General features: G+C 43.1%; 1 protein-coding gene across 1 annotated transcript in view; it reads right to left on the bottom strand.

The window, feature by feature from the left end:
• adamts3 (ADAM metallopeptidase with thrombospondin type 1 motif, 3) overlaps positions 1–24,481 on the bottom strand; it is a gene marked incomplete at its 5' end in the record, with an annotated part of 170,896 nt that overhangs the window by 34,692 nt on the left and 111,723 nt on the right. The window contains 5 exons of the mRNA XM_085180835.1: positions 5,840–6,003; positions 11,015–11,095; positions 20,653–20,776; positions 21,453–21,586; positions 23,988–24,163. Of these exons, the coding sequence (XP_085036961.1) occupies positions 5,840–6,003; positions 11,015–11,095; positions 20,653–20,776; positions 21,453–21,586; positions 23,988–24,163 (679 nt within the window). The remainder of the gene's footprint in view (positions 1–5,839; positions 6,004–11,014; positions 11,096–20,652; positions 20,777–21,452; positions 21,587–23,987; positions 24,164–24,481) is intronic.

Genomic DNA, 24,481 nt, shown 5'->3' with positions numbered 1-24,481 from the left:
ATTATTAAAAATTATTTTTTTCACTATTCGTGGCTCATTTCAAGAGACCTTTTAAATATTTGCCCAGTGAAAAAGCCACGTCCTGATGAAACTGTGGATATTACACTCTCCAGACTCTAGAGAACCCACTTAATTTTCCTGTGTATATTTTCATCTGCTTATTCAAGGAAATGCATTATTGAACTTCAGGCCTTTATTGCCACAGAGAAACAGTATGTTTATTATGCTTTATTACAGTTTGAATATATTAAAACTGAAGACTGCATTCATATGTTTTCAGAAGTGCAACCTCCACGCTATCAGAGAACGCTATCTCGCTTTAGTTTTAGCTGACAATTGAACAGCTCCAGCCTCTCAACCAAATAAAGCTGTGAAAAGAAAAAAAGATTACGATTAAATTAAAATCCTGACAGGAGGAGGAGGAGATTAAAAGATTAAAAGATTACATGAAGTACCCTCAGAAGGTCTGCTAGATGATGTTAATGCAGCACTACGGACGATACCTACAGCCACGATTACCAACACTAACAAGCTGATCTACAGCAGTGATCAGTGAGATGCTTGGCTACAAGTTGAACAGCCACAAGGGGCAGTACCCTCCATGGAGAAGGAGGCTTGAGGCTGAAAGAAGAAGCTGACTGCACTCCATGAGCACCTGGCAGCACAAATGAACCAGCTGCTAGTTGACGAGAGACACTCAGAATGGCTAACCGAAGGCCGGACAGTCCTGATCCTCAAGGACCCCCAGAAGGGGCCGGTCCCCTCCAACTACCGACCAATAACCTGCCTCAGCACCACGTGGAAGCTCCTGTCAGGCATCATAGCGGCTAAGATGAACAGGCACATGGGTCAATACATGAGCGGGGCACAGAAAGGTATGGGCAAGAATACCAGAGGCACAAAACACCAGCTACTGGTTGACCGAGCAGTCAGCCGAGACTGCAGGACCAGACTGACCAACCTGTGCACTGCCTGGATTGATTACAAGAAGGCCTATGACTCAATGCCCCACACCTGGATCCTGGAATGCCGAGAACTATATAAGATCAATGGGACCCTGAGAGCCTTCATCAGGAACTCAATGGGGATGTGGCGTACAACACTGGAGGCCAACTCCAAGCCCATAGCACAAGTCACCATCAAGTGCGGGATCTACCAAGGAGATGCTCTGTCCCCACTGCTGTTCTGCATAGGCCTGAACCCCCTCAGTCATTAACAAGACTGGCTACGGATACCGACTACGGAACGGAGCAGTTGTCAGCCACCTCCTGTACATGGATGACATCAAGCTGTATGCCAAGAGTGAACGAGACATCGATTCACTGATCCACACTACCAGGCTATACAGCAATGACATCGGAATGTCGTTCAGACTGGAGAAGTGTAGTCGGATGGTAACAAAGAGAGGGAAGGTAGTCAGAACTGAGGGGATTGAACTACCAGAAGGCAACATGGCAGACATAGAGGACAGTTACAAATACCTGGGGATCCCACAGGCGAATGGGAACCATGAAGAGGCCGCTAGGAAAGCTGCAACCACCAAGTACCTGCAGAGGGTCAGGCAAGTCCTGAGGAGTCAGTTGAATGGTAAGAACAAGATCCGGGCCATCAACACGTACGCTCTGCCCGTGATCAGGTACCCTGCTGGGGTAATAGGCTGGCCAAAGGAGGAGATAGAAGCCACTGACATAAAGACAAGAAAGCTCCTTACCATGCATGGAGGGTTTCACCCCAAGTCCAGCACCCTGAGGCTGTACGCTAAGCGGAAGGAAGGGGGCCGGGGACTGGTGAGTGTCAGCACCACAGTCCAGGATGAGACAACGAACATCCACGAATGCATCACGAAGATGGCCCCAACTGACAGCGTGCTCAGTGAATACCTCAGGCAGCAGAAACCCAAGAAAGAGGAGGGAGACGAGGAACCATCATGGAAGGACAGGCCCCTGCACGGTATGTACCACCGGCAGATAGAGGAGGTGGCTGATACCAAGAAATCCTACCAGTGGCTGGACAAAGCTGGACTGAAAGATAGCACAGAGGCACTAATCATAGCAGTACAGGAACAAGCTCTGAGTACAAGATCCATAGAGGCTGGGGTCTATCACACCAGGCAAGACCCCAGGTGCAGGCTGTGTAAAGATGCCCCAGAGACAATCCAGCACATAACAGCAGGGTGCAAGATGCTAGCAGGCAAGGCATACATGGAACGCCATAACCAAGTGGCCGGCATAGTGTACAGGAACATCTGTGCCGAGTATAACCTGGAAGTCCCGAGGTCAAAATGGGAAATGCCCCCAAGGGTGATGGAGAATGACCGAGCTAAGATCCTGTGGGACTTCCAGATACAGACGGACAAAATGGTGGTGGCTAACCAACCGGACATAGTGGTGGTAGACAAACAGAAGAAGACGGCCGTAGTGATCGATGTAGCGGTTGAATGACAGCAACATCAGGAAGAAGGAACACGAGAAGCTGGAGAAATACCAAGCGCTCAGAGAAGAGCTCGAGAGGATGTGGAGGGTGAAGGTAACGGTGGTCCCAGTGGTAATCGGAGCACTAGGTGCAGTGACTCCCAAGCTAGGCGAGTGGCTCCAGCAGATCCCGGGAACAACATCGGAGATCTCTGTCCAGAAGAGCGCAGTCCTGGGAACAGCTAAGATACTGCGCATAACCCTCAAGCTCCCAGGCCTCTGGTAGAGGACCCGAGCTTGAAGGATTGACTGCCCACAGGGGCGAGTGGGGAATATATATATATATATATATATGTATATATATATGTATATATTAGAAAGCATGGTGTTTGGACCAATGATTAGATAACAGCAAAAGTGTGTGGATGCCTCAGTCGGTCATGGTTTTGGAGACTAAATGTTGAACCTCCTTCTCAGTGGCTGCCAAAGCTGTCATAATAACGCTGCACCACAATTTTAAAGCATCGAGTTAGCAATTAAAATCAAGCTTATGACAAAGGTGACCCCTCAAACCCAACCCAGAGTGACGAGAACTGTTAATAATGGCAGAAGGAATCTTTGGGAAAAATTTATTTGTGGAGACTTTTTGTTTCAGGTTGACCCCTGTCCTATCCAGGGAGGGGGCAGGGTTATGACTTATACTGCAGTCAGACACCGGGGGGCGATAGAGATGGTTTGGCTTCACTTTTTTGGGGGGGTGAGATCGCCTGCATTTTCTGCAGTCACTGGTTTCTCTCCGTTGAGTCCTGATGTTCTAAAAATGTCTCCAAATGAATCATTTCATGTGACAGATCCTTATAATTTGTCCTCTCAATCACATAATTATCATGGCTTGTCTGAGCAGCAGACGAACCAATATGACACTACAAACCTCACATCGTGGAGTCGTTCAAGTTTAATATCCACGTTTCAGTCATGTTGTATTTGGCTGAGAGTAAACCAAATGATGGAGGTCAGGTCTTTCCTTCACTGGCAGATTTAGTCAAGTTCACGTTTTCTTTGATCTCTACCAGGTTTGATTGATGCACCTCACAGTAACTCACTCACTGCTCAGCAGGAGAAATCCACAAGTCCAGAGAGCTGCTCCAAGGAAAACGATCATATGACCACAAACATGTGCTGTGAATCAGCTGCCTGTTAGTTTTGGTTTTGATTGGAAGATTTTGCCGCTGGTTTTAAATGATTTACATGAGAGCTCTACTCATACTGTACCCACGATTAAACTGTCTAAACCTGAATAATAACGGTCCTCTTTTAAAGCCCTCTTTAGTGTCATTGCACCTGTTGAGGTTAGGAGCTACAAAATACAGTTGCTACTTTACTAAAGTAGTAGTACTCAGACTACTTTGCAAACAAAAGTGTAACTTTTGCATTTTGAGTAATAACTTTTTCTGCTATTTCCAACTTCCTTTTATTCACATGAAGACAGCAACAACAAACAAACAACCTAATGCATTATTTTCTGTTGTTCTTGTGTTTCTTGGCAGATAGCTCTGTGCTAGCGTCAGCTCGACAGCAGAGTGAACTGCAAACTGCGTTTGGTGATACCGAGTGCATCTGCTGGTGGCGATAGGTAGCACTGAGTTCAGCTAAAGCTATCAGTCCAGGATAAATAGATGAGCTGGCTGGTGGAGGTGATGCAACCAGGTAGGAGTCACAGTGGAGTGTTTGATCGCACAAAACTCCTGTTAACTTATTTTTCTGATCAGGTAACATCACGGTAACACTGGAAGGTCCAAAGTTACTGTAAAAAGTCATTTAAATTTAACTCTGGGGACGAAAACAACGTTAACTCGTTTCGTTTTGGTGCACCATGACAGCCTCGGCTAGGTCTTGTTGTTTTTCACGGTCATGCCGATGTCTCTACGCCAAGCCTATTCAAATGGCGGCCCGCGGGCCAAATGCGGCCCAGAAGCAACCTGCGAGTGGCCCTGCCTGTGGTCCTGGCAGAAACACAGAGAAAACGCAAAAAATTAATTAATTTTTAAAAAATTAAAAATTCCTACAGCGTGGTGTAGACAGTGAATGCAACACTCCTAGTAGCCTAGCAATATTTAACCCACAATGCACCGTGATGTAAACATATTAAACAATCATCGTGATATATGATGCGACAACAGCATGTCTTTCTCTCTCCAAAAGCGCAAAATTGACAATGAAAACTGTCGGTTTAACCCTGCCCGGACTGACAAATACTTATTCATTTTACCGAGTTTAATAATCTTACAACCGGAGTTGTACTGCCATGGTGAGGGTCCTCTACAGCCCAAGAGAGCTGCAGCATCTTCCCTTCGTGTTTGCTTCTTGGCGAAGAAGAAAAGGCCTTTCACAGATTCTGAAACAGTGAAATACTGCATGCTGGCCGTGGTGGATGCGGTGAAAAGTGATGAAAAAATTAAAGTAAGTGTGACATCTGCTATTAAAAACGTGCCCCTGTAGGACAGTTCAAATATTCGTAGAGTTGAAGTTTGAAATGCTGTTAGAGGACCTGAAGAAAACTGATGTAATGTGTATAGCAGGAGATCCCAGCTCACGGCTTACTACCGTTAGAGACACACAGCTGGCGAAACAATGTTTGAGAAGATTTCAGCTCTTTTTGAGGAAAATGGTCTGGATATGTGTGTCTGTATACTTGTGACGGATGGGGCTCCATCCATGGCAGGAAAAGTGAGTGGTCAGCGAAATATTTATTTTAATTTGAAAGGGAATTATCAAAATGTTTTTTTGTTATTGTTATTATTATTTCAAATGTACAAAAAATAGTTTAGTTATAGCTCCCTTTTTTTAAATGGACCTTTTGGTGTGCATTTGTGAGGTCAGCAGATTTACAGGGGAAAAGGATAAAAAAATTACTTGTTTTTCAATACAGTTGTGTGGGTTTGAAATTGATCATGATCTGCTGCTTACTGGCTGCAAAAATAAATTCCTCGGTTTGAAAATCTGGCCCAACTAACTTCGTAGTTGAATAGCTCTACGCTCTGGTCTCAGTTTCACTGCATCTGTTTGCCCTCGTGCTCACAGAGGGCGCAGCGATAAAAGAAGCAGCTTAATACTGTACACATTTTAACATCTTCCCAGCAAATGTGTCTAAAACAACTGAAGGGACTGACTCGTTCAAATTTATCTCAAGTAGTATTTTATCTTAGGGATTAGCCTCTTCCTTTGGAGACATTCTCATATGGTGCATTTAAATACCACTAATGATTTTCATTAATTAAAATCTAACAGATATCCATAGAAAATAAGGGATAAAAGGGATTTTGGGAGATTTGGGCAGGAGGGATGAACTGTTTTAATGCTCGTTATCAAGGAAATAGCTTTCTGAATGAAGTCATATATGAGTGCGATAGATAAGGAAGTGTTGTTACCAGCACCACCACGGGGTCGTGCAGAGGGCCATCGGTCTGCAGCGTCTCCACGTCGCCCTCGATGATGTAATGCCATTCAACGCCTAAGTCGATGAAGCTTCTGGACTTGACCTCCTCTCCTTTGCCGTTGAGGATGTAATGCCCCGTCGCCTGGTTCTTGATTGCTGTAATCAGTCACTTGTTATAAGCTGCTGACAAACTTGAAATAGCTTTACTTACTAGATGACAAAGATCAGAAACATTCACAGAGAAAGAAAATGCACTCTCAGAGCAGTCACTCGGGAAAAGACCGTGCCTGAACAAAAGCATGTCTGAGCTATTCCTCATTCTGTGCAAAACAAACTGCCAAACTCATAGTTTAATAAAACTGGCATGTTAATCAGATGCTTTAAATACATATAAATGCATTTAAATGCATCGAGTGGGGAAAATGCAACACGAGTAAAAGATGCTAAAATGATGTTGCAGATCATTTCTTTCTTTCTGCTGCTCAAGTTTTACTTTATGCTTTTAAAAAGCACTTAAGCTGATCCACGTCAGCACCCGTCTGCTTTACAACAGTTTTTAACGATGCAGTCTCCAACCACTCATCAGCTCTGCATCCTATTAAAACAGGGAAAGTAGTCCCCGCTGGTTTCAGCTGTGCTCTTTTGTTTGAAGTGCACCATTATTGTCAAACATCCAATAATTAATTCAAAAACACTACTATTAGTGGTTTATACCAGCAGGCAAATAAAAAAGTTCACAGAACTTTAAAGTAAGTATGTGAAATCGCTAATTTGGATCATGTCATCTTGTTTCGGCTGCATCTCCAACATCCTGCAGCCTCCTTCCATGAACCTTCTGTGGTTTTCCTCTGGCTCTGCAGCATCTTCAATCTCAGTGCCATCATGGGGGGGTCTCAGCAGCATCTCTTCATCTCTTCACCCGGTCCAGCCTGCCTGCACTCTCGTCTTCATCTCTCCTGTCCACTGTCCTCTGCTTTGGATGGTTGACCCCAGATATTCAGACTCATCTTTCATCTTCTCCTTCCCTCCTTAAGTACTCTGTCTTGCTTCATAACCTTAATTTAAACCACTGATTCGTTTGTTTGGTAGAGAGGTGCACAAACTTCTCAGACCCTCACATCTAAGACAATGTAGGCTCTACGAGACACCGTTCAATAACTCTAATAACACAGAGTCCATTTTTAATGCAGTTATTTCATTTTTCTTACTTGTTCCATTCAGTAGAATAAAACACGCTTGCAATCAGGCTGCGTTTTGACTGGACTACTACCCCGCTGCTGAACCTTGGGCATCGAGGTGCCGTATGAATAGGGAGCTGTTTCAAAAGTCACTGAAATTTCAGCCAATTTTGCAGCGTGCACTTATGAGGTTGGACAGACTGAATTAAACATGCACAGCATAGTACTTAATCTTCCTTAGATGGTAACAGTAATATTATACTAGCTTTTAGTGTTTTAGCTTATCTTCTATGTCGATTTAGGGCCCTTTAGTAGTGTCGGTGTCAAACAGCTTCGTTCTGTGCTAAACAAAGAGCCTTTGTTTGCTTCTAGTCAGCCTGGAGTTTGGACAGCAAGTCATCATCTGTGTCACCTTTTGTGAGCGCTCAGTCACTGAACCTCAGGTTTACATGACACATGAAGATCTAGAGACTTACTGTTGGATTCAGTCTCATTATTTCAGGTAGGGCTGCCACAAACGATTATTTTGATAGTCGACTAGTCACCGATTATTTTTGCGATTACTCGACTAATCAGATCATCATCCATTGGACGTAAAACGTACAGCTTATTGCACCAGCAGCATCTGCTCTTATATAACTATCATTAGCTTACAGCTTTAAGTGTTTAAGGTATGTGCTAACTAAAAATAAAGACAAGATGATAGTTTATTAAATTTTAATGACATTTGCAGATTGTTTCGGTGAAGTTTAATAAACTCCTTGCTATCTAAAATATAACAGGACACCGGAGTAAATTCTCGAGCATCTCACACTTCTGATAATCAGCTGTCTGCTTGATGTTTATTCAGCTGTGTAAAAACTATAACTTTAATCTCAGCCAAACCAATTTACCCAGGAACAAATAAAATACTGAAAAAAGGCAAACAATAACATTTTTAAGTTATCTAAGTGACTTATATATCATGTTTAACCTGAGTAGCGAAAGACGGCGGTGGGTTTGAAAACGATTTGCGGAGAGTCCGGTGTTCTCACGGCTCTAGTTAGCCTAGCCCCCGGCTAGCTATCGAGCTAGTGGCTAACAGACGTCTCCGAAAACGTCGGAGCGCTTTTGAAAATATGTGGTGTCTTGATAAACTGAGCAGATATTTGAGGTTTACACAGCTACATTCTTGCCTAAAAATATGTTAAACGTTTATTTTGTGACCCAGAAAGAATAATAAGAGTAATATTAAAACTAACTAGCTGCCGCCATTGTTAGAAACTGAACTGGGCTGCGCTATGAATTCTGGGACACAGCTTCTTCTTCTTCTTCGGGGTTTAACGGCAGCTGGCATCCTTGTACATGCAGTGCTGCCATCTTCTGTTTCAGTCCGTTATTACACTCTTAAATCCTACTACTTATTCCTGCGTCTTTTGTGATCTTACAAAGCTTCAAACGAAGCGTCGACTATTAAATCAGTCGTTGACGATTTTGATAGTCGACGTAATCGTGACTAGTCGACTAATCGTGGCAGCCCTAATTTCAGGTCCAGACTAATCCTGAGAACAGCTCTAATTTTGTGTACATTTTAATATTTTTGGAAACAAGCTGTACAAATATCAGCCAGGCTCTTTTTTAAAGACGCACAAATTATTTCTATAATTTCTATCACCTTTTCATTCCACACAGAAGTGTTGTTGCTGTTTGTTTCGGTGTTTTTGTGCTTGCATTCATCTTCTTTTACAGGTTTCACTAGATTCAATTAAATAATTGTCAGTGTAAATATTAACCTCAAAGAGCTCTTTGAGGAAATAGTGCCGCTGGCTGAAAAGAGCGATGCTGACCTGTATCGCCTCACACTAAATAAATCATCCTCTCCTCCTCCCACTCTTTTTACTGAGCAGGTGCTTTTTGCTCCTTTTGAAAAGAGGAAAATATTGTTTCTGCTTTTATGAACTTTCATGTTTATTCACTACTTTCAGTTTTTTTCTTTATTTTTGTAATTTAGTGTAATTCTTAATATTTTTGCTGCTTGTACTCGAGTTAGACTACAAATACTGACATTTGGAGCCTTTTTTAACCACTTTGAGGTTGTTTTCTTGTTCATTTTTGGCATATTTACTGTCTTCTAGCTCAGCGGTCCCCAACCCCCGGGACTTGGACCGGTACCGGTCCGTGAGTCGTTTGGTACCGGGCCGCGAGAGTTGAGGCTCAGGTGTGAAATGTATGGTTTTCAGGGGTTTTATCGGTTTTCAGCGTTATTTTGTTATCGTTTTTATCGTTAACTCGGTTTTCCTGGGTCTTTTCACGTGTGTTATGAATAAATCTTCTTTTTTTGATACCGTTTCTAGTTTTATTTTGTTGTATTTATCCGCGACACCTTAAAGGCCGGTCCATGAAAATATTGTCGGGCATAAACCGGTCCGTGGCGCAAAAAAGGTTGGAGACCGCTGCTCTAGCTGCACATAAACTCAGTGTGACTCAGAAACAGGATCCTTTGGTTTAGTCATCACTATCACTAACTGTTAACTACCAGACCCAACATCAGACTTGACTAACTGGCATTTTAAAGGCAGAAATCGTGCTTTTTTCACTTACAGTAAATTGATCTTTCAATACAAAGACAAAAACCAAGGATCGATCATTTACTCCATCAGAAAAAGTTGACACATTATGTGATCATTCGACTGACAGACGCGTATTGCACGAGGATTAAAGATTATAATTTGACATGTAACCATAAAGTTTGTCACAAGCTGGGTCTCTGACCTCTCTGAGTTCATTCTGTATTTGTCTCATTTTAGATTTGTGATTAGTTTATGTGTCATTCCTATTTAGCTTTAGTTAAGGAAAGGCAGTTATTATTTATTGTTTCCTTGGTTTCTATGTTTGAGTTCTTGTATCGTTCATCACGTGTTAGGTCTGTTAAGCTCGTCATGTCTAGTTTCAGTGTTTCCTGTTTTATTTTGAAGGAGTCGTGTGTTCTTTGTTCATTGTATTTAGTTTCACTTCCCCTGTCCTGTCATTAGGCTCATGTCAGTCAGCTGTTCCTCCATGTGTTCCCACTTCCCCTGATCACCTTCTGTGTATTTAAGTCCTCTGTTTTCAGATCGTCTGCTTTGTCTTCAAGCCAAGAAGTTGCATCAAGCTTCCTCATGTCAAGTCCACGTTCCTGTTTCAGCCCTGCTGATTGTGACAAAGTTCTTCACTGTTTTCATTAAAGTTGCTGTTATTAGCAAACTTATAAACTCACATGTGTGTGTCTAGGATACACAAAGGGCCTCCTCCAGTGGGACAAACATTTCTCTTTTTTTGTTCTTTGTGTAATTTTCTAAATGTTATTTTCTTAAAAGGACAAAGTTGGAGGGAATCAAACCAGCGACTACGCTGATCGTGTTTCCTGCTGGTTGCACTCCTGACGGACTCGTCACCTCACTTCTGCTTTTGTGTTGTTGGGTTGTTCTTGACATCAGAGGTTGATGTTTGTCTTTGCTCAGGTTTGAGCTCCAGGATGAATCACAGACACACAGAACGTCTAAGAATAGCAGCAGCGCAGGAAGCAGTCCGAAGGTGCACAAGGACACGACCTTTAAATTAAATTCAGGTATTAATTGTATTTAGCTTGCACTAAGAATAACTACACGATCCCACCTGTGGAGGTTATTTTAACCATTTATGAATAAACTTATCCTATAACAAGCCACGTCTTTATGACTCATTCCTGTTAATTCTACATGTCCTTGGTTGTTATTGGAAATTCAACTAAATAAAGAAAAACCTATTTTGCAGAAAAGAAAGAGCACGCTCGTCTAGCAGACGATTAATAATGAACGCAAATGAGAAGAAGATTCATTTTCCTCAACCTGGGAGGTGACAAGAAATGAATTATGCAAAATCTATGATTTCACACAATATCTTCCCATCGGTCTTCTGAGGAGACACGAGGAGGATGGCAAAGAGCTTTTTAAGATTTCATACATGTGTTCATCTCTGAAAATCACACTTACCAAGAATGTGAGGGGACGCCTCATGTTCTTGGATGATCACATGTCTAGCTCCAGGAGGAATGAGAAACATCTTAAGGTAACCTTTGCCAAGTTTGCAGCAGCAGCAGAAGCAGAAGCAGGACGGGGGGGTTAGGAAAGATAAGACAGAAACGGTACATTAAGCAGATACAAGGATAATCTGTTCGGTTTGCTGAGGCTGACATCCCGCATGTTCCAGACATTTCGTTCACTTTGCTCTACAAGGATGTTTGAAGAAGTTAAAGAAAGAAGAAAACGCTTGGTTGGCTTTCCTCCTCGATGTAAAAGCTTCTATTGAAACAGGCCCTGAAGGTTTACTCGCGTCTATTTGGTTATCAAATGAGAAAGTCTCTAAAAGGAAGCCCGTCGTCCTTTAATTCACGCTGGCTCTGTGCAAACAGGATGTATATGAAGAGAGCCTTCGGCCGTGTTTCAATAAGGAAGGAGGTAAAAAGCTTTTCAACCTACAGACCAGCAAAGTTGTCTGTCAGGGATGTCTGCCTCCTACAAACCTACCGTGACTCACCGAGTACATTTCGAGAGTCCTCTGTTTCATTTACAAACACATTTCGAGCTCCTTTGGGCAAAGAAAAGGCGCCTCTCGTCTTCCCTTTGGAAGGAAATAAATCAGTTAGTCAGTATCACACGTCCCCTCCTCTCCTTTCACCGTCTCACAGCAACAACATCACCTACAGGGGAGACGTATTTAATGAGCATAGGAGGAACCTGAGCAATTGTCGCTGGATGAGAAAGCAAGCTACGTTTGCCGGCAGGGCGGCATCCGCCGCTCGCAGGAGGAAGCTGCAGCTGTAATTACTCGCTTTTAGATTTGACAGACAGGCCAAACACTCTGGGTGTCCTGGCACCCACGCATCGGTGCGGCTGAGCTGATTATAAATGCAACTGTACACTGAGGTGCAGCTAACACAGGGTTACAGCAGGGAGCGGAGAGGCATTTTTACATGGTTTTGGAAAAGACCGCTTGCTTCCAAGAGATCATCGTCTAATCGAATCCAATTTCTCAGCCACGAGACGCTCAACAGAAATGACAATCTGATAGCAGAGCGTGTGCAGACTGATACGCTGAGCTGGTTATCTAAAATGACCGTTTGGAAGCGGATCATTAGCCTGAAGCAGGTTTGAAATGGCCAGCTGTATTCAGACTGCCTTCAAAGATCTGCAGCTTTGTTTAATGTGGCATTTTTTATCTGGGCTAGGACGCTAAAGTTAGTTTGTTAGGCTGTTAAATAATAAAACACCACTAATGTCAAGAGTTTTACAGATGTATGTCGAGCCTGTGACATCTACAAACGCTAAGTCAGCTCTATAAAGACACTTAGTAACAGAGGAAACAGCAGCTTCACTCGCGTCTCTGGATCTCTAGTGTTAAGCAGCCATCTGTGCTACAAGCTGGGCAGGAAATACTAGCAAAGGAGGCGCGAAGGGATTCAGTGACACTGGATACTTGCATATAGTGTTTTCGGACACAGCGGTTTCTTTTTGGGCTCTCTTGCTTAACTGTTTCCCTGTTAAAAAAGGTGAGCGGTTAACTGGGAGAGAGATGTGAGGAAACAAAGACGAATGATCACAGTTATGTTAAAGTTCATCCTTAAACGCTTTGATGAAGCCATCACATCGAGTGAAATCCAACGATATATGATCCATGACTGATGGAGTGAAAACAAGGGTGGATTTTGGTGGTTTGGTTAAATAGTCGGTGAATTTACAAAAAGCACATCATTAACATGCAGAAGGACGTGATTATTTCTCTTTTAATTCATAAGAGAGACTGTTCAGAGTGACGGCTGAAGCAGCTGAAGCAGCTGCACAGCTGCGCGTCACTCCGGCCCTGTAGAGCCTTTTATTGCCTGCAAGGAAAAATGACAAAGATACAGCAGATGGTGGTCGTAATTACACCATTAATGTAAATCTGTATTGTATTCACAAAGCAGGAACTCCAGCAACACTTGAGGAAGATGAACAACTTTAATAATAGACCAACGCGTTTCGGCTTGTGGCCTTCATCAGTCATAGTAAAACATTGTAAAAATTGCTTAAATACAAGACAGGAAACAGAAAAAAAATTCAAATTAACCAGTCAGAACTTCATAGATAGGTCAGCTGACATATAATAGGTAGGTATTGGTTAAATGGCTAAGTCACGCCCAAGTAAATACCGGACTAGATCATTATCAGTGTTGGGAAGGTTACTTTTAAAATGTATTCCATTACAGATTACAGATTACATGCCCCAAAATGTATTCTGTAACATATTCCGTTACGTTACTCAATGAGAGTAACGTATTCTGAATACTTTGGATTACTTAATATATTATCATGCTGTTTACAACTACATGAATGTACTATTGCTGTGATTTATTACTGTTACTGAAGGTCCGCGGCTCCGAACCGTAGTAAAGGGACCTCTGGCTAATACGGTGGGTTCTGTGTCGGCTCGTAGCTGAAAACTAGCTTTACTTTGTTGTCTGGGTCAACTTTGCTAGCAGAGACAGAGAGAGGCGTTGAAAGGCTGCTCCAACAGAACTTATTGTTTTTGGAGGAAAACACGAACACGGTGTACAGTCGAGTCTTAATAGCTTACTTACAACTGGGCTCGTCAGGCTCTCTTCTTGGCTGCAGTGGTTATTATTATATTTACATGCTTCCAGCTCCCGTTTCTGCTCGATGACAGCTCGTACTTTTCCTTTTTCTCCCTCCCTCGCTCACAGACACATAACGTGTATGGCAGTCCATTCTCCCTGCAGCACGGACTACACTGCCCATGATGCTACATTCTTTAGAGCTATACCTGTAGCATTCTGCCTGTTAGCTTAGCACAACAACAACAAAAAGGCCTCTCTCACCCAGGAAACACGCAGAGAGAGATCGTCACCCTGTAACCATGGCAACCATAACGCTGCCGCCTGGAACAACAGAACGTAGCTGTCAAACAAAACCCAAACAGTCCTGACCCGCCACAATATGAAACAGGGAAGTACCGCCGTGTAATCCATTTATTTCAACAAAGTAACTGTATTCTAAATACCACCTTTTTAAACGGTAACTGTAACGGAATACAGTTACTCATATTTTGTATTTTAAATACGTAACGGCGGTACATGTATTCCGTTACTCCCCAACACTGATCATTACTGATGAGGAGAAGGGGGGGTGACATAACCCCCATATGTCAGAAAATAACACATGCATGAAATGCATAAGGAGGAAGCTATAGGGGGTTATGTCACCCCCCCTTCTCCTCATCAGTCCGGTATTTACTTGGGCGTGACTTAGCCAATTAACCAATACCTACCTATTATATGTCAGCTGACCTATCTGTGAAGTTTTGACTGGTTAATTTGAATTTTTTTTTCTGTTTCCTGTCTTGTATTTAAGCAATTTTTACAATGTTTGACTATGACTGATGAAGACCACAAGCCGAAACACGTTGGTCTATTATTAAAGTTGTTCTTCTTCCTCAAGTGTTGCTGGAGTTCCTGCTTTGTGAATTCTTTTATCCTCTCCATGCTCCTTGGAAGCAGCTGAAGTTGTGCCAGAATTTTTTTTGCTCATATTCACAGTAGAAAATAAATGAATAAAATCCTTAAAAGTACGAAGCAAAATTAATTCTTTCAACCACACTTGAATTTTCTTTCTTTCTTTTATGAAAACCTCTCATCTTTATACAGTTTTTTTTTTCATGTGTCCCAACAGTTTTTACTGAAACTGCAGAAATGCAAATATACTTTCTACCCATCTCCTCTTCCCTTTGTAGCTGTGTCCAATGACTAAGCAAATAAAAAGCATCAACATCATAGTTTATATCAATATGTATCCAAATATTGATAAAGCCAGTGATTTTGATGACACTGACTAAAAATAACAAGCACTGGCATCGATATATTTGATCCCAGATAAGTTGAGATTTCACTGCCACATCAGAATCTGCTTACATCAGAATTTGTTCTGTTTGAGGAAACACTTCATTACTATCATTACTGCCAGCGTGAGGTGATTGTTATCTGGATAAAATCCCTTTCAAACACCCTGGTTTCTGTTTACCTCCTGCAAATAGAACAAATCAATTTTTGGCTGAGGAGGAATATTTGCAGCATTTCTCAGCTGTATGACTGCACAGCAGAGTCAGCTACCAGCTCTCGCACTATCCCACATCGATTACTGACTACAGGAAATTATAAGTGGTCAGATTCCTCATTCGAGTCCGGCTGCATTTCAGTGTCTTACCACACAAGTCTGAAAAGCGGAATATCGGAAATGTTTCCTCGCTCTGCGACAGGCTCTTTATCCGTCTGCCACAAAGTGCTCTGCACGTTTTCGGGTTAACTGGGTCGTGCTTCAGATATTAAATGTGTTTTTTAAACAAAATTCTTTTTTTTTTTTTTTTTTTTTTTTTTTTTTTTTTTTTTTTCTTTTTGCCTGTCCCGTTTGGTTCTTTTGCCATCAGAATTATTGTCTAAAGGCGAAGAAAGATGCCCAACGGATTTTCTTTACCAAATTGACCATCCCAGCTTTGCCGTAATGGTCCATTTGATTCACCTTTTATTCTTTATTTTATTTTCACTTGCTGAATACGGGACAGACTTGACTGGGGGAAAGAAAAGGGAGAAAGAAAGAGGGGAAGAAAAACAGTTGAGAAGAGGGACGGGGGAGAAGGGCAAAAAACAAAAACCAACAGAATAAGCAGAAGAAAAAAAAAAAAAAAAAAAAAAAAAAAAATACATATATCGATCACCTGGATCACCTGTTGAGAAAGAAAAAAGAAAACAAGCAGAAGAAAACGAGAGTAATACAATAAACCACATCACAATGATATATGGGAATATGACAGTAAATACTAAATATTAAACATTATTGTGCAGCACGTAAGATCGACAGCACAGTGTGCATTGAGGTAGGAGCCAAAAAGGGTGTAGTTTGTGTGTGTGATCACCCGTGTGTACACCTGTGAGCATGGACGCGCTTGTTTTCTTAAAAGGTTCCCTCATGTAATGATCTGCTAGAGGGTGTGGGGGGCCACTGCCCCGTCCTCCAGGGCATGAAGCAGGTATGGAGGAGATCAAAACCCCAGACATCCAGAGGCCCCCAGAACACAAGAGACCAAGGAAGACCAACAGAGGGGCAGCCGCGCCACTGTCCCAGAAAGAGCTGAGGAGAGTCCCAGATGAGGGGTCACCCAGCAGCCACGGAGCAGAAGCCAGGGGGGGCTGCAGTGACGTGCCCGTGAGCTCCGCCGGCAGCCAGCTGTGCCTGAGTGACCGAGCCCCAGGCCGAGAGGCCGGGGGCACCCCACCTCCGAAGTGGCCCAAGCGAGCCCCAGGCCCCAGGCCCCGATAAGCAGCCGCCAAGGAGTGAGCCGGTGTGTACCCGGACGCCCACCCCCGGACACAAAGAACCACCAACGCACCGACGTCTGAGGGAGTCCGCCCCCGGCAGGGGAAGTGGTGGGGGGAGATAGGCCTCCAAACCTTGGAGGGCCTGAGCTGTCCTCAGAGAGGTGGCATCTGATACCCAACCTGACATACAGACACAGACATACAGGCACACACAGATACAAACATCCATTCCCACCCTCATGCTCTCATATGCACTTACTCCACACTCAACCAACGTGGAGACAGACATAAAGAGACGCTGTACACACAATCACACTCCCCAAGCGTACTCTACGAACCGGGTCTAGGTACCCTTGCCCCTGGAGGGGGGAACTGCACCCAGACCCAGGTTGTGTTACCCTTTTCCCTGCAGTGGGGAGAAGCAGACCGCCCCGACTCCGCAGCAGCAGGGAGGCCCCACACTCCGGACCCCAGTCGGACGGCCAACTCCTCCTCCTAGCCCCCCTGCTCCAGCAGAAAGCAGAGAACGAGGGTGAGAGAAGACTCCTAACCTCCCTCCACCCGCTCATTGTAGTGTTGATGTATGTGTGTTCTAAGGTGCGTTTAAAACCCAGGAGGGCATGGAGCCACCTGCCAGAGAGCAGCAGGTAAGCGCATAGTCCCTCCTGCTAGCCCTCAATGTCTACGTGTATTTAAAATTGAGAGGTGGGCAACGACGCCGGGGGTGAGGTGTACACCCTGATGGTAATTGGGATTCCGTGTAGCGTGCCCACCCCCAAGATCCTATATTTATGTGTAATGAGAATGTGAGTAATGTGAATGTCTAAGTTGCGGGATAAAATTGAGGCAGAGGCAGCCAGAAGGGGACAGAGGGGGGGGGGTTACCTCCTCTGCACCCTGGTGACACACCCCCACTCCAAGGCCCTGCATGTGTGGGTGGTTGTGGTGGAGCGGGAAGAGGGAGGCAGCTGGAGATGGGGAGGGAAGGAAGGGAGGAGCAAGTGACCCCTCCCTGGGGCCAGCTCCCCCGCTGACCCCAGTAGGCACCCCCATACTCCGCGACCCACCAGGGAAGGGGGGCCCAGGCCCATCCGAACCGGGGCCCAGCGCAGCGGCGCCGCCCGGCCCCACAGAGCCCGGGGCAGTCCACTCAACCCCACAACAGAGAAAACTGCACCCACCCCATCATCCACTCATCTTCCAGACTACATAAGACAATAGACGCCCAGGCTGAGATCTTCCTCCACCTCTCCTGTATCTCCCCCTCTTGCAGAGAGAGTTCCTGAGAGAGGAAAGCCCCTGCAAGATGTGACAACCCCCCCCCCCCACCAGTTGAAGAGCCCCCCAGCTGGCTCGGCGCACCGGCGGCACCCTGCGCCAGTGGCGGGCCCCCATATACCCACCGGCCCACAACCCCGGCAACACACCAACCAGGACCCAGGCCCCCGAGGCCCGGCCAGGGCCCCAGGCCAGAGCCGGAGCGCCCCCAGAACCTCACGCCCGTCCCGGACCCACCCAGGGGCAGCCAGGCTACCAGGTCAGTAACCCCCGTCCGTCAGCACAGACCCTCCCCTAGCCCCGCTGCACGTAGCCACGAGGAAGCCGTCACCTAAGAGCCAACAGAGCCCCTAATTGGCCATGACCGCTACCCCGGGTTGAGCCCCCCAAGGAAGATGCTCCTGGGGAACCCCCCGACGCCCCAAGCCTGACCCTACCCCCACACCAATCACAACAGTGAAGGCGAGACCAAAATATGACCCCCCACCCCCACTAGGTGATGGAGCTGATCAGAGGAGCCCAGAGCGATTGATCTGATGTGGTGGCAGAGGCTGTATCAAGACTAATGTAATCTAATAGATAATTTCTATATTGGTTAGAATTAAGATTGTTTTTATTTTTCCAGTTCATGAGGACTGTTTTCTTGGCTATGCATAGAGCAGTGAAAACCATATGGGCTATATTCTTTTCTGAAGTGACATTATCTAAGCTGCCCAACAAACACACTAAGGGGGAAGTTGGAATGTTACATTTCAGACACTTTGATAAGTCTTCACATATCTCGCGCCAAAACTTCTGAACTGGTGGACAGAACCAAAGAGCGTGGATATAATTGTCCGGTGAATTGGTTTGGCAGTGTGAGCAGTTGTTGGTAGATGCAAAGCCCATCTTGAACATCCGATGACCTGTATAGTGCACTCTATGTAGTATTTTGTATTGAATTAATTGAAGACTGGGATTTCTGATTAGATGAAAGGTTTTTAAGCAAATCTGAGACCAGAAGTTTTGGTCTAAGTTAACTGATAAATCCGCTTCCCATTTTGCAATAGGAAGTGATATTGATTCATCTGTTTTAGAAAGCATTCTGTATATTTTGGATAGTAATTTGGGGGTTTTAAGAGTAAAAAATTGAACCACACTTGGTGGTGTTTGTAGTTCAACTTGACCCAGTTTAAATTTCTTTTTTATTATGGATTTAATTTGTTGATATTCTAAAAATCTTTTCTTGTTGATCCCATATTGTGTAACTAGTCTGTCAAATGAAATAAATTCTGTTCCTTCTAGTATATGTTCTACATATTTGATTCCTTTACCATTCCAATCTGAAAAGTTTATCATATTATTGTTTTGTAATATGTCAGGGTTGTTCCAGATAGGTGTACGTTTGCATGGGATTAATGAAGACTCTGTCAACTTCAGAAACTCCCACCATGCTGTCAGAGAAGAGCTGATGTTGATGCTTTTGAAGCATTCATGTCGTTGGATGTTTGAGCTGATAAATGGTAGATCTGAAATCTCTAGATTATTGCAAAGTGCTTGTTCTACATCTAGCCAAGGTTCAAGTTTAAACAAAATTCTAAAAGGACAAACAGAGACACTAGAAACTAAAATGGGATAACCAAGTGTGGCATGCTGACAATGGGCTGTATCCAGTCGACTAATCAAGATCTATTTTAAAGCGTTTGCCACTTTGCTTATTAAATCAGTAGTTAAAGGAGTGCATGCTCTCATAACAGTCACAAGGGCAAAGAAGACTCAAGCTGAGACCTTTCAAAGCCCATTTCATGCTGACAGTGCGCTCTGGTGTACAGCATTTACTGCTCACATTTAACCCTCAGTGTTTACACTTATGCAGACTGAAGTTATTTATGTTCAGTTATCATGAAAATAATATAAAGTGAGGATTTCAGAAGGTGTCACATTACACAGGAAGTCAAGTGAAACAACACTTTTCTCGAGCAGCTCAGATTGTACTGGGATACCATGAAGTCATGTGACCTGCTGGGTGGAGGTAATGGCACAAAGCTTAGTGATGACTGGATGGATCGCTGATTGTTTACATAAGAAGCTAGTAAAGCTAGCGGCTCACATTACTATAACCTTAGGTCATGTTAAGGTGACAACATCCCTCAAGAAACTCCCAAAAATCTGGAGCCTTCTTGTGCTGGTCGCAGCAGATGGCCCCGCCCCTCCCTGAGCCTGGTTCTGCTGGAGGTTTCTTCCTGTTAAAAGGGAGTTTTTCCTTCCCACTGTTGCCAAAGTGCTGCTCATAGGGGGTCATATGATTGTTGGTTTTTCTCTGTATGTATTATTGGAGGGTCGACCTTACGATCTAAAGCGCCTTGAGGCGACTGTTGTTGTGATTTGGCGCTGTGTAAATAAAATGAATAGAATTGAATTCTTCTGCTTTAACAGACGTGAGAATAGTGCCAACATGCAACATTTCAACATTTGAAGCTGATGTTAAACATGCTAAAGTGCACCAACTTATTTCTGTTTCTGTATAAAAACAGTTTTTATGGATTTTTAAATAAATTGTAGAAAAAAGTAAACACGGGGGTTGTAATTGGGCTGAACGCCACATGCAGGATGAGGACAGGTGAGGAAAGTGTGAAAGAACTAAAGCATGAACTAATGGCTTTCTGCTGTTGAATGTGACAATACAGAAAGCAGCAGCCTCATCAAACCCCGGTGCTATCATGGGGGGAAGTCTCTGCTCTGCTTGTGAGAAGACCATGAAAATACAGCAGAAACACTGTGATGTTAACGACCATCTGTATTCTGTATTTGTCCCCAGCATGTTTGTGGAGACTTTAGTAAAGAATACACCAACTGAAGATTTGAGTTTATCATTTATAACTTAATGTTTAAAATAAAAGAAAGAAAAATGCAGTTAAATAAATCATTCATGAGACGACAGCAAATAAAACAACAACAAATGAACAATAATCCTGTTTAAGACGATGTGTGTTCGCTCAGAGCTCTTACCGGCTTTCTTTGGCGTGCGGGTGAAGCTTCCTTTGACAGTGCGGCAGTGAGAATTGTCTCCACCACAAACCCCACATCTGTCCTCAACCTTGCTGGAGCCAATTTCTCTGTCACAGCCAACTTTCTGGAGACCAAGAAAACAACGACACAGATGAACCCGACTGTTTTTTGGCCGAGGGCGCGAAGCGTTGCCTTCGCAGCGTGTCTGATGGTTTATCAGCGCCAACTGGACACGAGCTGATGTTAGCTGACTGCTGATGGAGGTGGAAGACGAGTCAGGTCAGCATTTAAAATCATGACCTCACCTGGATGATTAGACACATCGAGGGAACATCTTCCTATTCCTCGTTAGATTTTTATTCTTTGCTAAAAGGTGTCAAGTTTTGACCGTGAGCCAAAATAACTTTGTCCATGGAGCTCCTAAAGCACCAAAATGTGACACAAGAAATCTCATCATCTTCAGAATATTCAGTAATAAACAGAAGAAACTGTTTGCTTATAATTTGCCATGCTGCTGAGTGAAAAATGCCTTCACACAGAAAAACAGACTCTTCTTTAAATAACATCTCAGAACAAATGAGCAGTACTGGATTTAAACATCATAATGAAGCCACCTTCTTCCTACACAGCAGTGAGTACATACTGTGGATTCAGTCACAGTGAACCTGATGCTGGTTTACTTCCCTTAACTCTGTAATTAAATGAATTTGTGCAAAGCTTAAGAAGTCCAGCAGTCTGCAGCTGACGAGCACACACAGCTCGTAGAAATGTAGTTTGATGTAGTTTGAATACACCCTTACCACACACTCTCCACGCACGCAGATGCTGTAGGCGTCCTTGTAAGAACATCGTGTCCCATCATGCACCAGCACCTTCATGTACGCCACATCTTCTGTCTCCTTGGACTGGCAATACAAGTGGCATCTCCTGTTTGCTGCAAGACGATGAATTCTTAGATTAGCAGAACAAACTGAAGCCACGTGGTTTAGAAACTATCTAAAAGTTCCTTAGACAGAGAAAAAAAACACCCATCAATCTACTGTGGGTTTTTTTTTTTTGAGTGTTCAAAGGATGCTGAGGGTGCGTCGAGCTTCCTGCTTCCTGTGAAGTCTGGGATAGGCTCTAGCCTTAGAAAAGTCAGTGGAGTTGGAAAAGCTTGGATCGCTGAATTTTGATAACGCTAATAGACTGCATGAGTCAAAAAATGCTGGTGTGGTAACAAAATTGCAAAATATGCACATTCTACGTGTATTTCTGATTTTCCTGCTTTGCAAACTGTTCCCAGTTTATTATTTATTGTTTGTGTTGCAGTGATTACAATGACCGCCTTGAATTTTAGGACATATTAACACTCATCAACACCCCGTCTGCCTCATTACAATCTCATTAAAATCAATAATAAAAAGTCTACAAGCTGGCTTTGAAAATATCAGGTAAAGTTACATTTACAACATCACTGTTACATTTTAACCAGATTCCACAGATTCAGCCCTCTGTGCTCGACGACGTCATTAAACAAAATGAACATTTTCTAAACTGGACTGTAAAGTAAAAATTACAAAAGGTGCTTTAGGAAATCTGGGGAGTCTTTTCTTACTGAGCATAAATACCTGTATTAATACTAGGGGTGGGGAAAAATGGATACTGTGTAGCATGGTGATATTTTGTTTGCTAATAATGTATGGATACAGGGACAGCAGAAATCGATATTTTGTTACAAAAAGGTTTTTGTGCTCTGACTTCAGAGCATGTTGATCCTTTTTCTGAGCAAGAATCCTGACATTCCTTCACTGTCCAAATGTGACAGTTTACTTATTTTAATTTAAGACATGTTTTATTTGAATTAAGTTTCAAACTTTTTTATTTAATGTAAAATTATATTTTGTTTTAATTTACTTTCAAATTCTTCAGTTGCTGAAGGGGCTGCATAGTTTTCATAAACTGCATAGTTCAGAATAGCTATAATTGTACCAGATGGTTGATTCAGTTAAGTTGGACTAGACTGTAATACAAACCGTTCAGTTTGTCAACAATCAAACTGAAATGAGAGAAAGACTGAGTGTGAGACTTTGATATTAGAGAAAATGATGATTGATAAAGTTTACCTTTATGTACAGAATCTGAATATCGCAAAATATTTTAAAAAAATTGCAATAATATCGTATCGTGGGATGTATGGTGATTCCCACCTCTAATTAATATGCATGCAGACATGAGGAATATGATACCGCTGAGTTATGTCTTAAAAGCATTGTTTTAGCAGTCGTTCGTATGTGTTCATGTTTTCTTTCTTTCTCTGCATTTTGGGGCTTTTAGCTGCTCAGCTGCTTTTGTGTGAAGATTTTCTTTCAATGTTTGGATGAGCTTCAACTTCCTCTGACTGCCAAAGAAATTTGCCTTTGTGACTGATTCTGGCACCTTTACATGATGAGCACTGTCTCTTTATGAGAAAAATAACACAAAGGAAAACAAAACAACCTGAAGGCTCCGAAAAAACTGGATCATATGTAAAAAATGACAAAAATGCTTCTGTCCTTTCATTCACACAAGCTGTCAGGCTGGTTATCTGCAGTGTGCTGATTAGTTCTCGTCTCAAATGCAAAACTATTGCACTTCCAAAAAAAGAATATACATCTGCAAAAATATGTTGCAACTGATCTTTTTTAAATTATTAATTCATATTTTAAAAAATATTTAAATTTTTTCATTCTGTTCTTTTTAAAAATGTGTTTTTAAAATGAACAAAAACCTGTTCAGACAAAATCTGAACATAAACAACAATAAGAACGTGCATGAAAGCATTTATGCTCAGCACCCAACAGTCAAATCGCACTGCAGACATCATGAAAAGCTCTCTGCCTTCCACTGAAGGCCATGATCGGATTGTAATTTCTCACCTTCCTGCACTTTCTCAGTGTGATTCCTACTTATTTTCTACATGACTGACTTTCCAAAGCCCTGCCCAGAGTTTTGTAATTGCACAGGTGATCCAATACTTTTGCAAAGAGGGAAAGCTTGAAGGTTGAACGGGTTTAAATTGTTCATTCCAGCAGAGAGATGGAAGACTGAAGAAGGACAGGAAGAAGCAGAACGGAGAGAATACAAAAGAAAAATATGACAGAGGACACAACACAAAGATCCCCTTTGCACAAAGAGCGTGTCCAACGTGGTGATTGGCTGCCTGCGTTCCTGTCTTCACTATGTTTCTTTCAGCTGTGTCTGAGTTCAGATCTCCTGCCCTCGTCTGCTTTCATTCTTCTTTTTGGGGCATAAAAGAAGCAGCAACGCAGCCTCAGGCCTGAGCAAAACAATCTGTTGACATTTTTCTGGCTTACCATCAGGATGCTCGTAGGGCAGCCAGTGGTGTTTGGCATTTTGGAATTCAAAGTGGGAGTTGCGGAGCTGGCACTGCTGAGCTCTGAAATCTTCAAAGTGCCTGGGACAGTCGTCTGTGTTGCACAGCTGGTACTCGTAGTTTACTCCCGGGCAGTCCTGGCCGCCGTTCGACGGGCTGGGCAACGAAATGGATGAACATCAGAGGCGCCGATCAGACAGCGAAGACTTCTTATAAACTTTGAAAAGTGGAAACAAATCCACCCGCACATTTGGCTAAAAATGATTCTGAGCTGTTACGGCTGGTTTGCAAGTGGAGCGTCATTTCAGGGCAGTAATACTATTTACATTACAGTGATTCATTTAACAGGAGTTGATTATTTAAATTAAGCCTCCTGAGTTTTGTTGAAATGAAAAATACTTGCCTTTGAAAAGGATTTAAGAAGGAGAAACCGTACGAATAACACTGATGATTTTATACAAAAGGGTTTCCAAA

This window comes from Neolamprologus multifasciatus, chromosome 12 (genome assembly GCF_963576455.1).
Source record: "Neolamprologus multifasciatus chromosome 12, fNeoMul1.2, whole genome shotgun sequence".
NCBI lineage: Eukaryota > Metazoa > Chordata > Actinopteri > Cichliformes > Cichlidae > Neolamprologus > Neolamprologus multifasciatus.
Note: the sequence above shows the minus strand (reverse complement) of the source record. Positions and strands in the feature narration are given on the sequence as shown.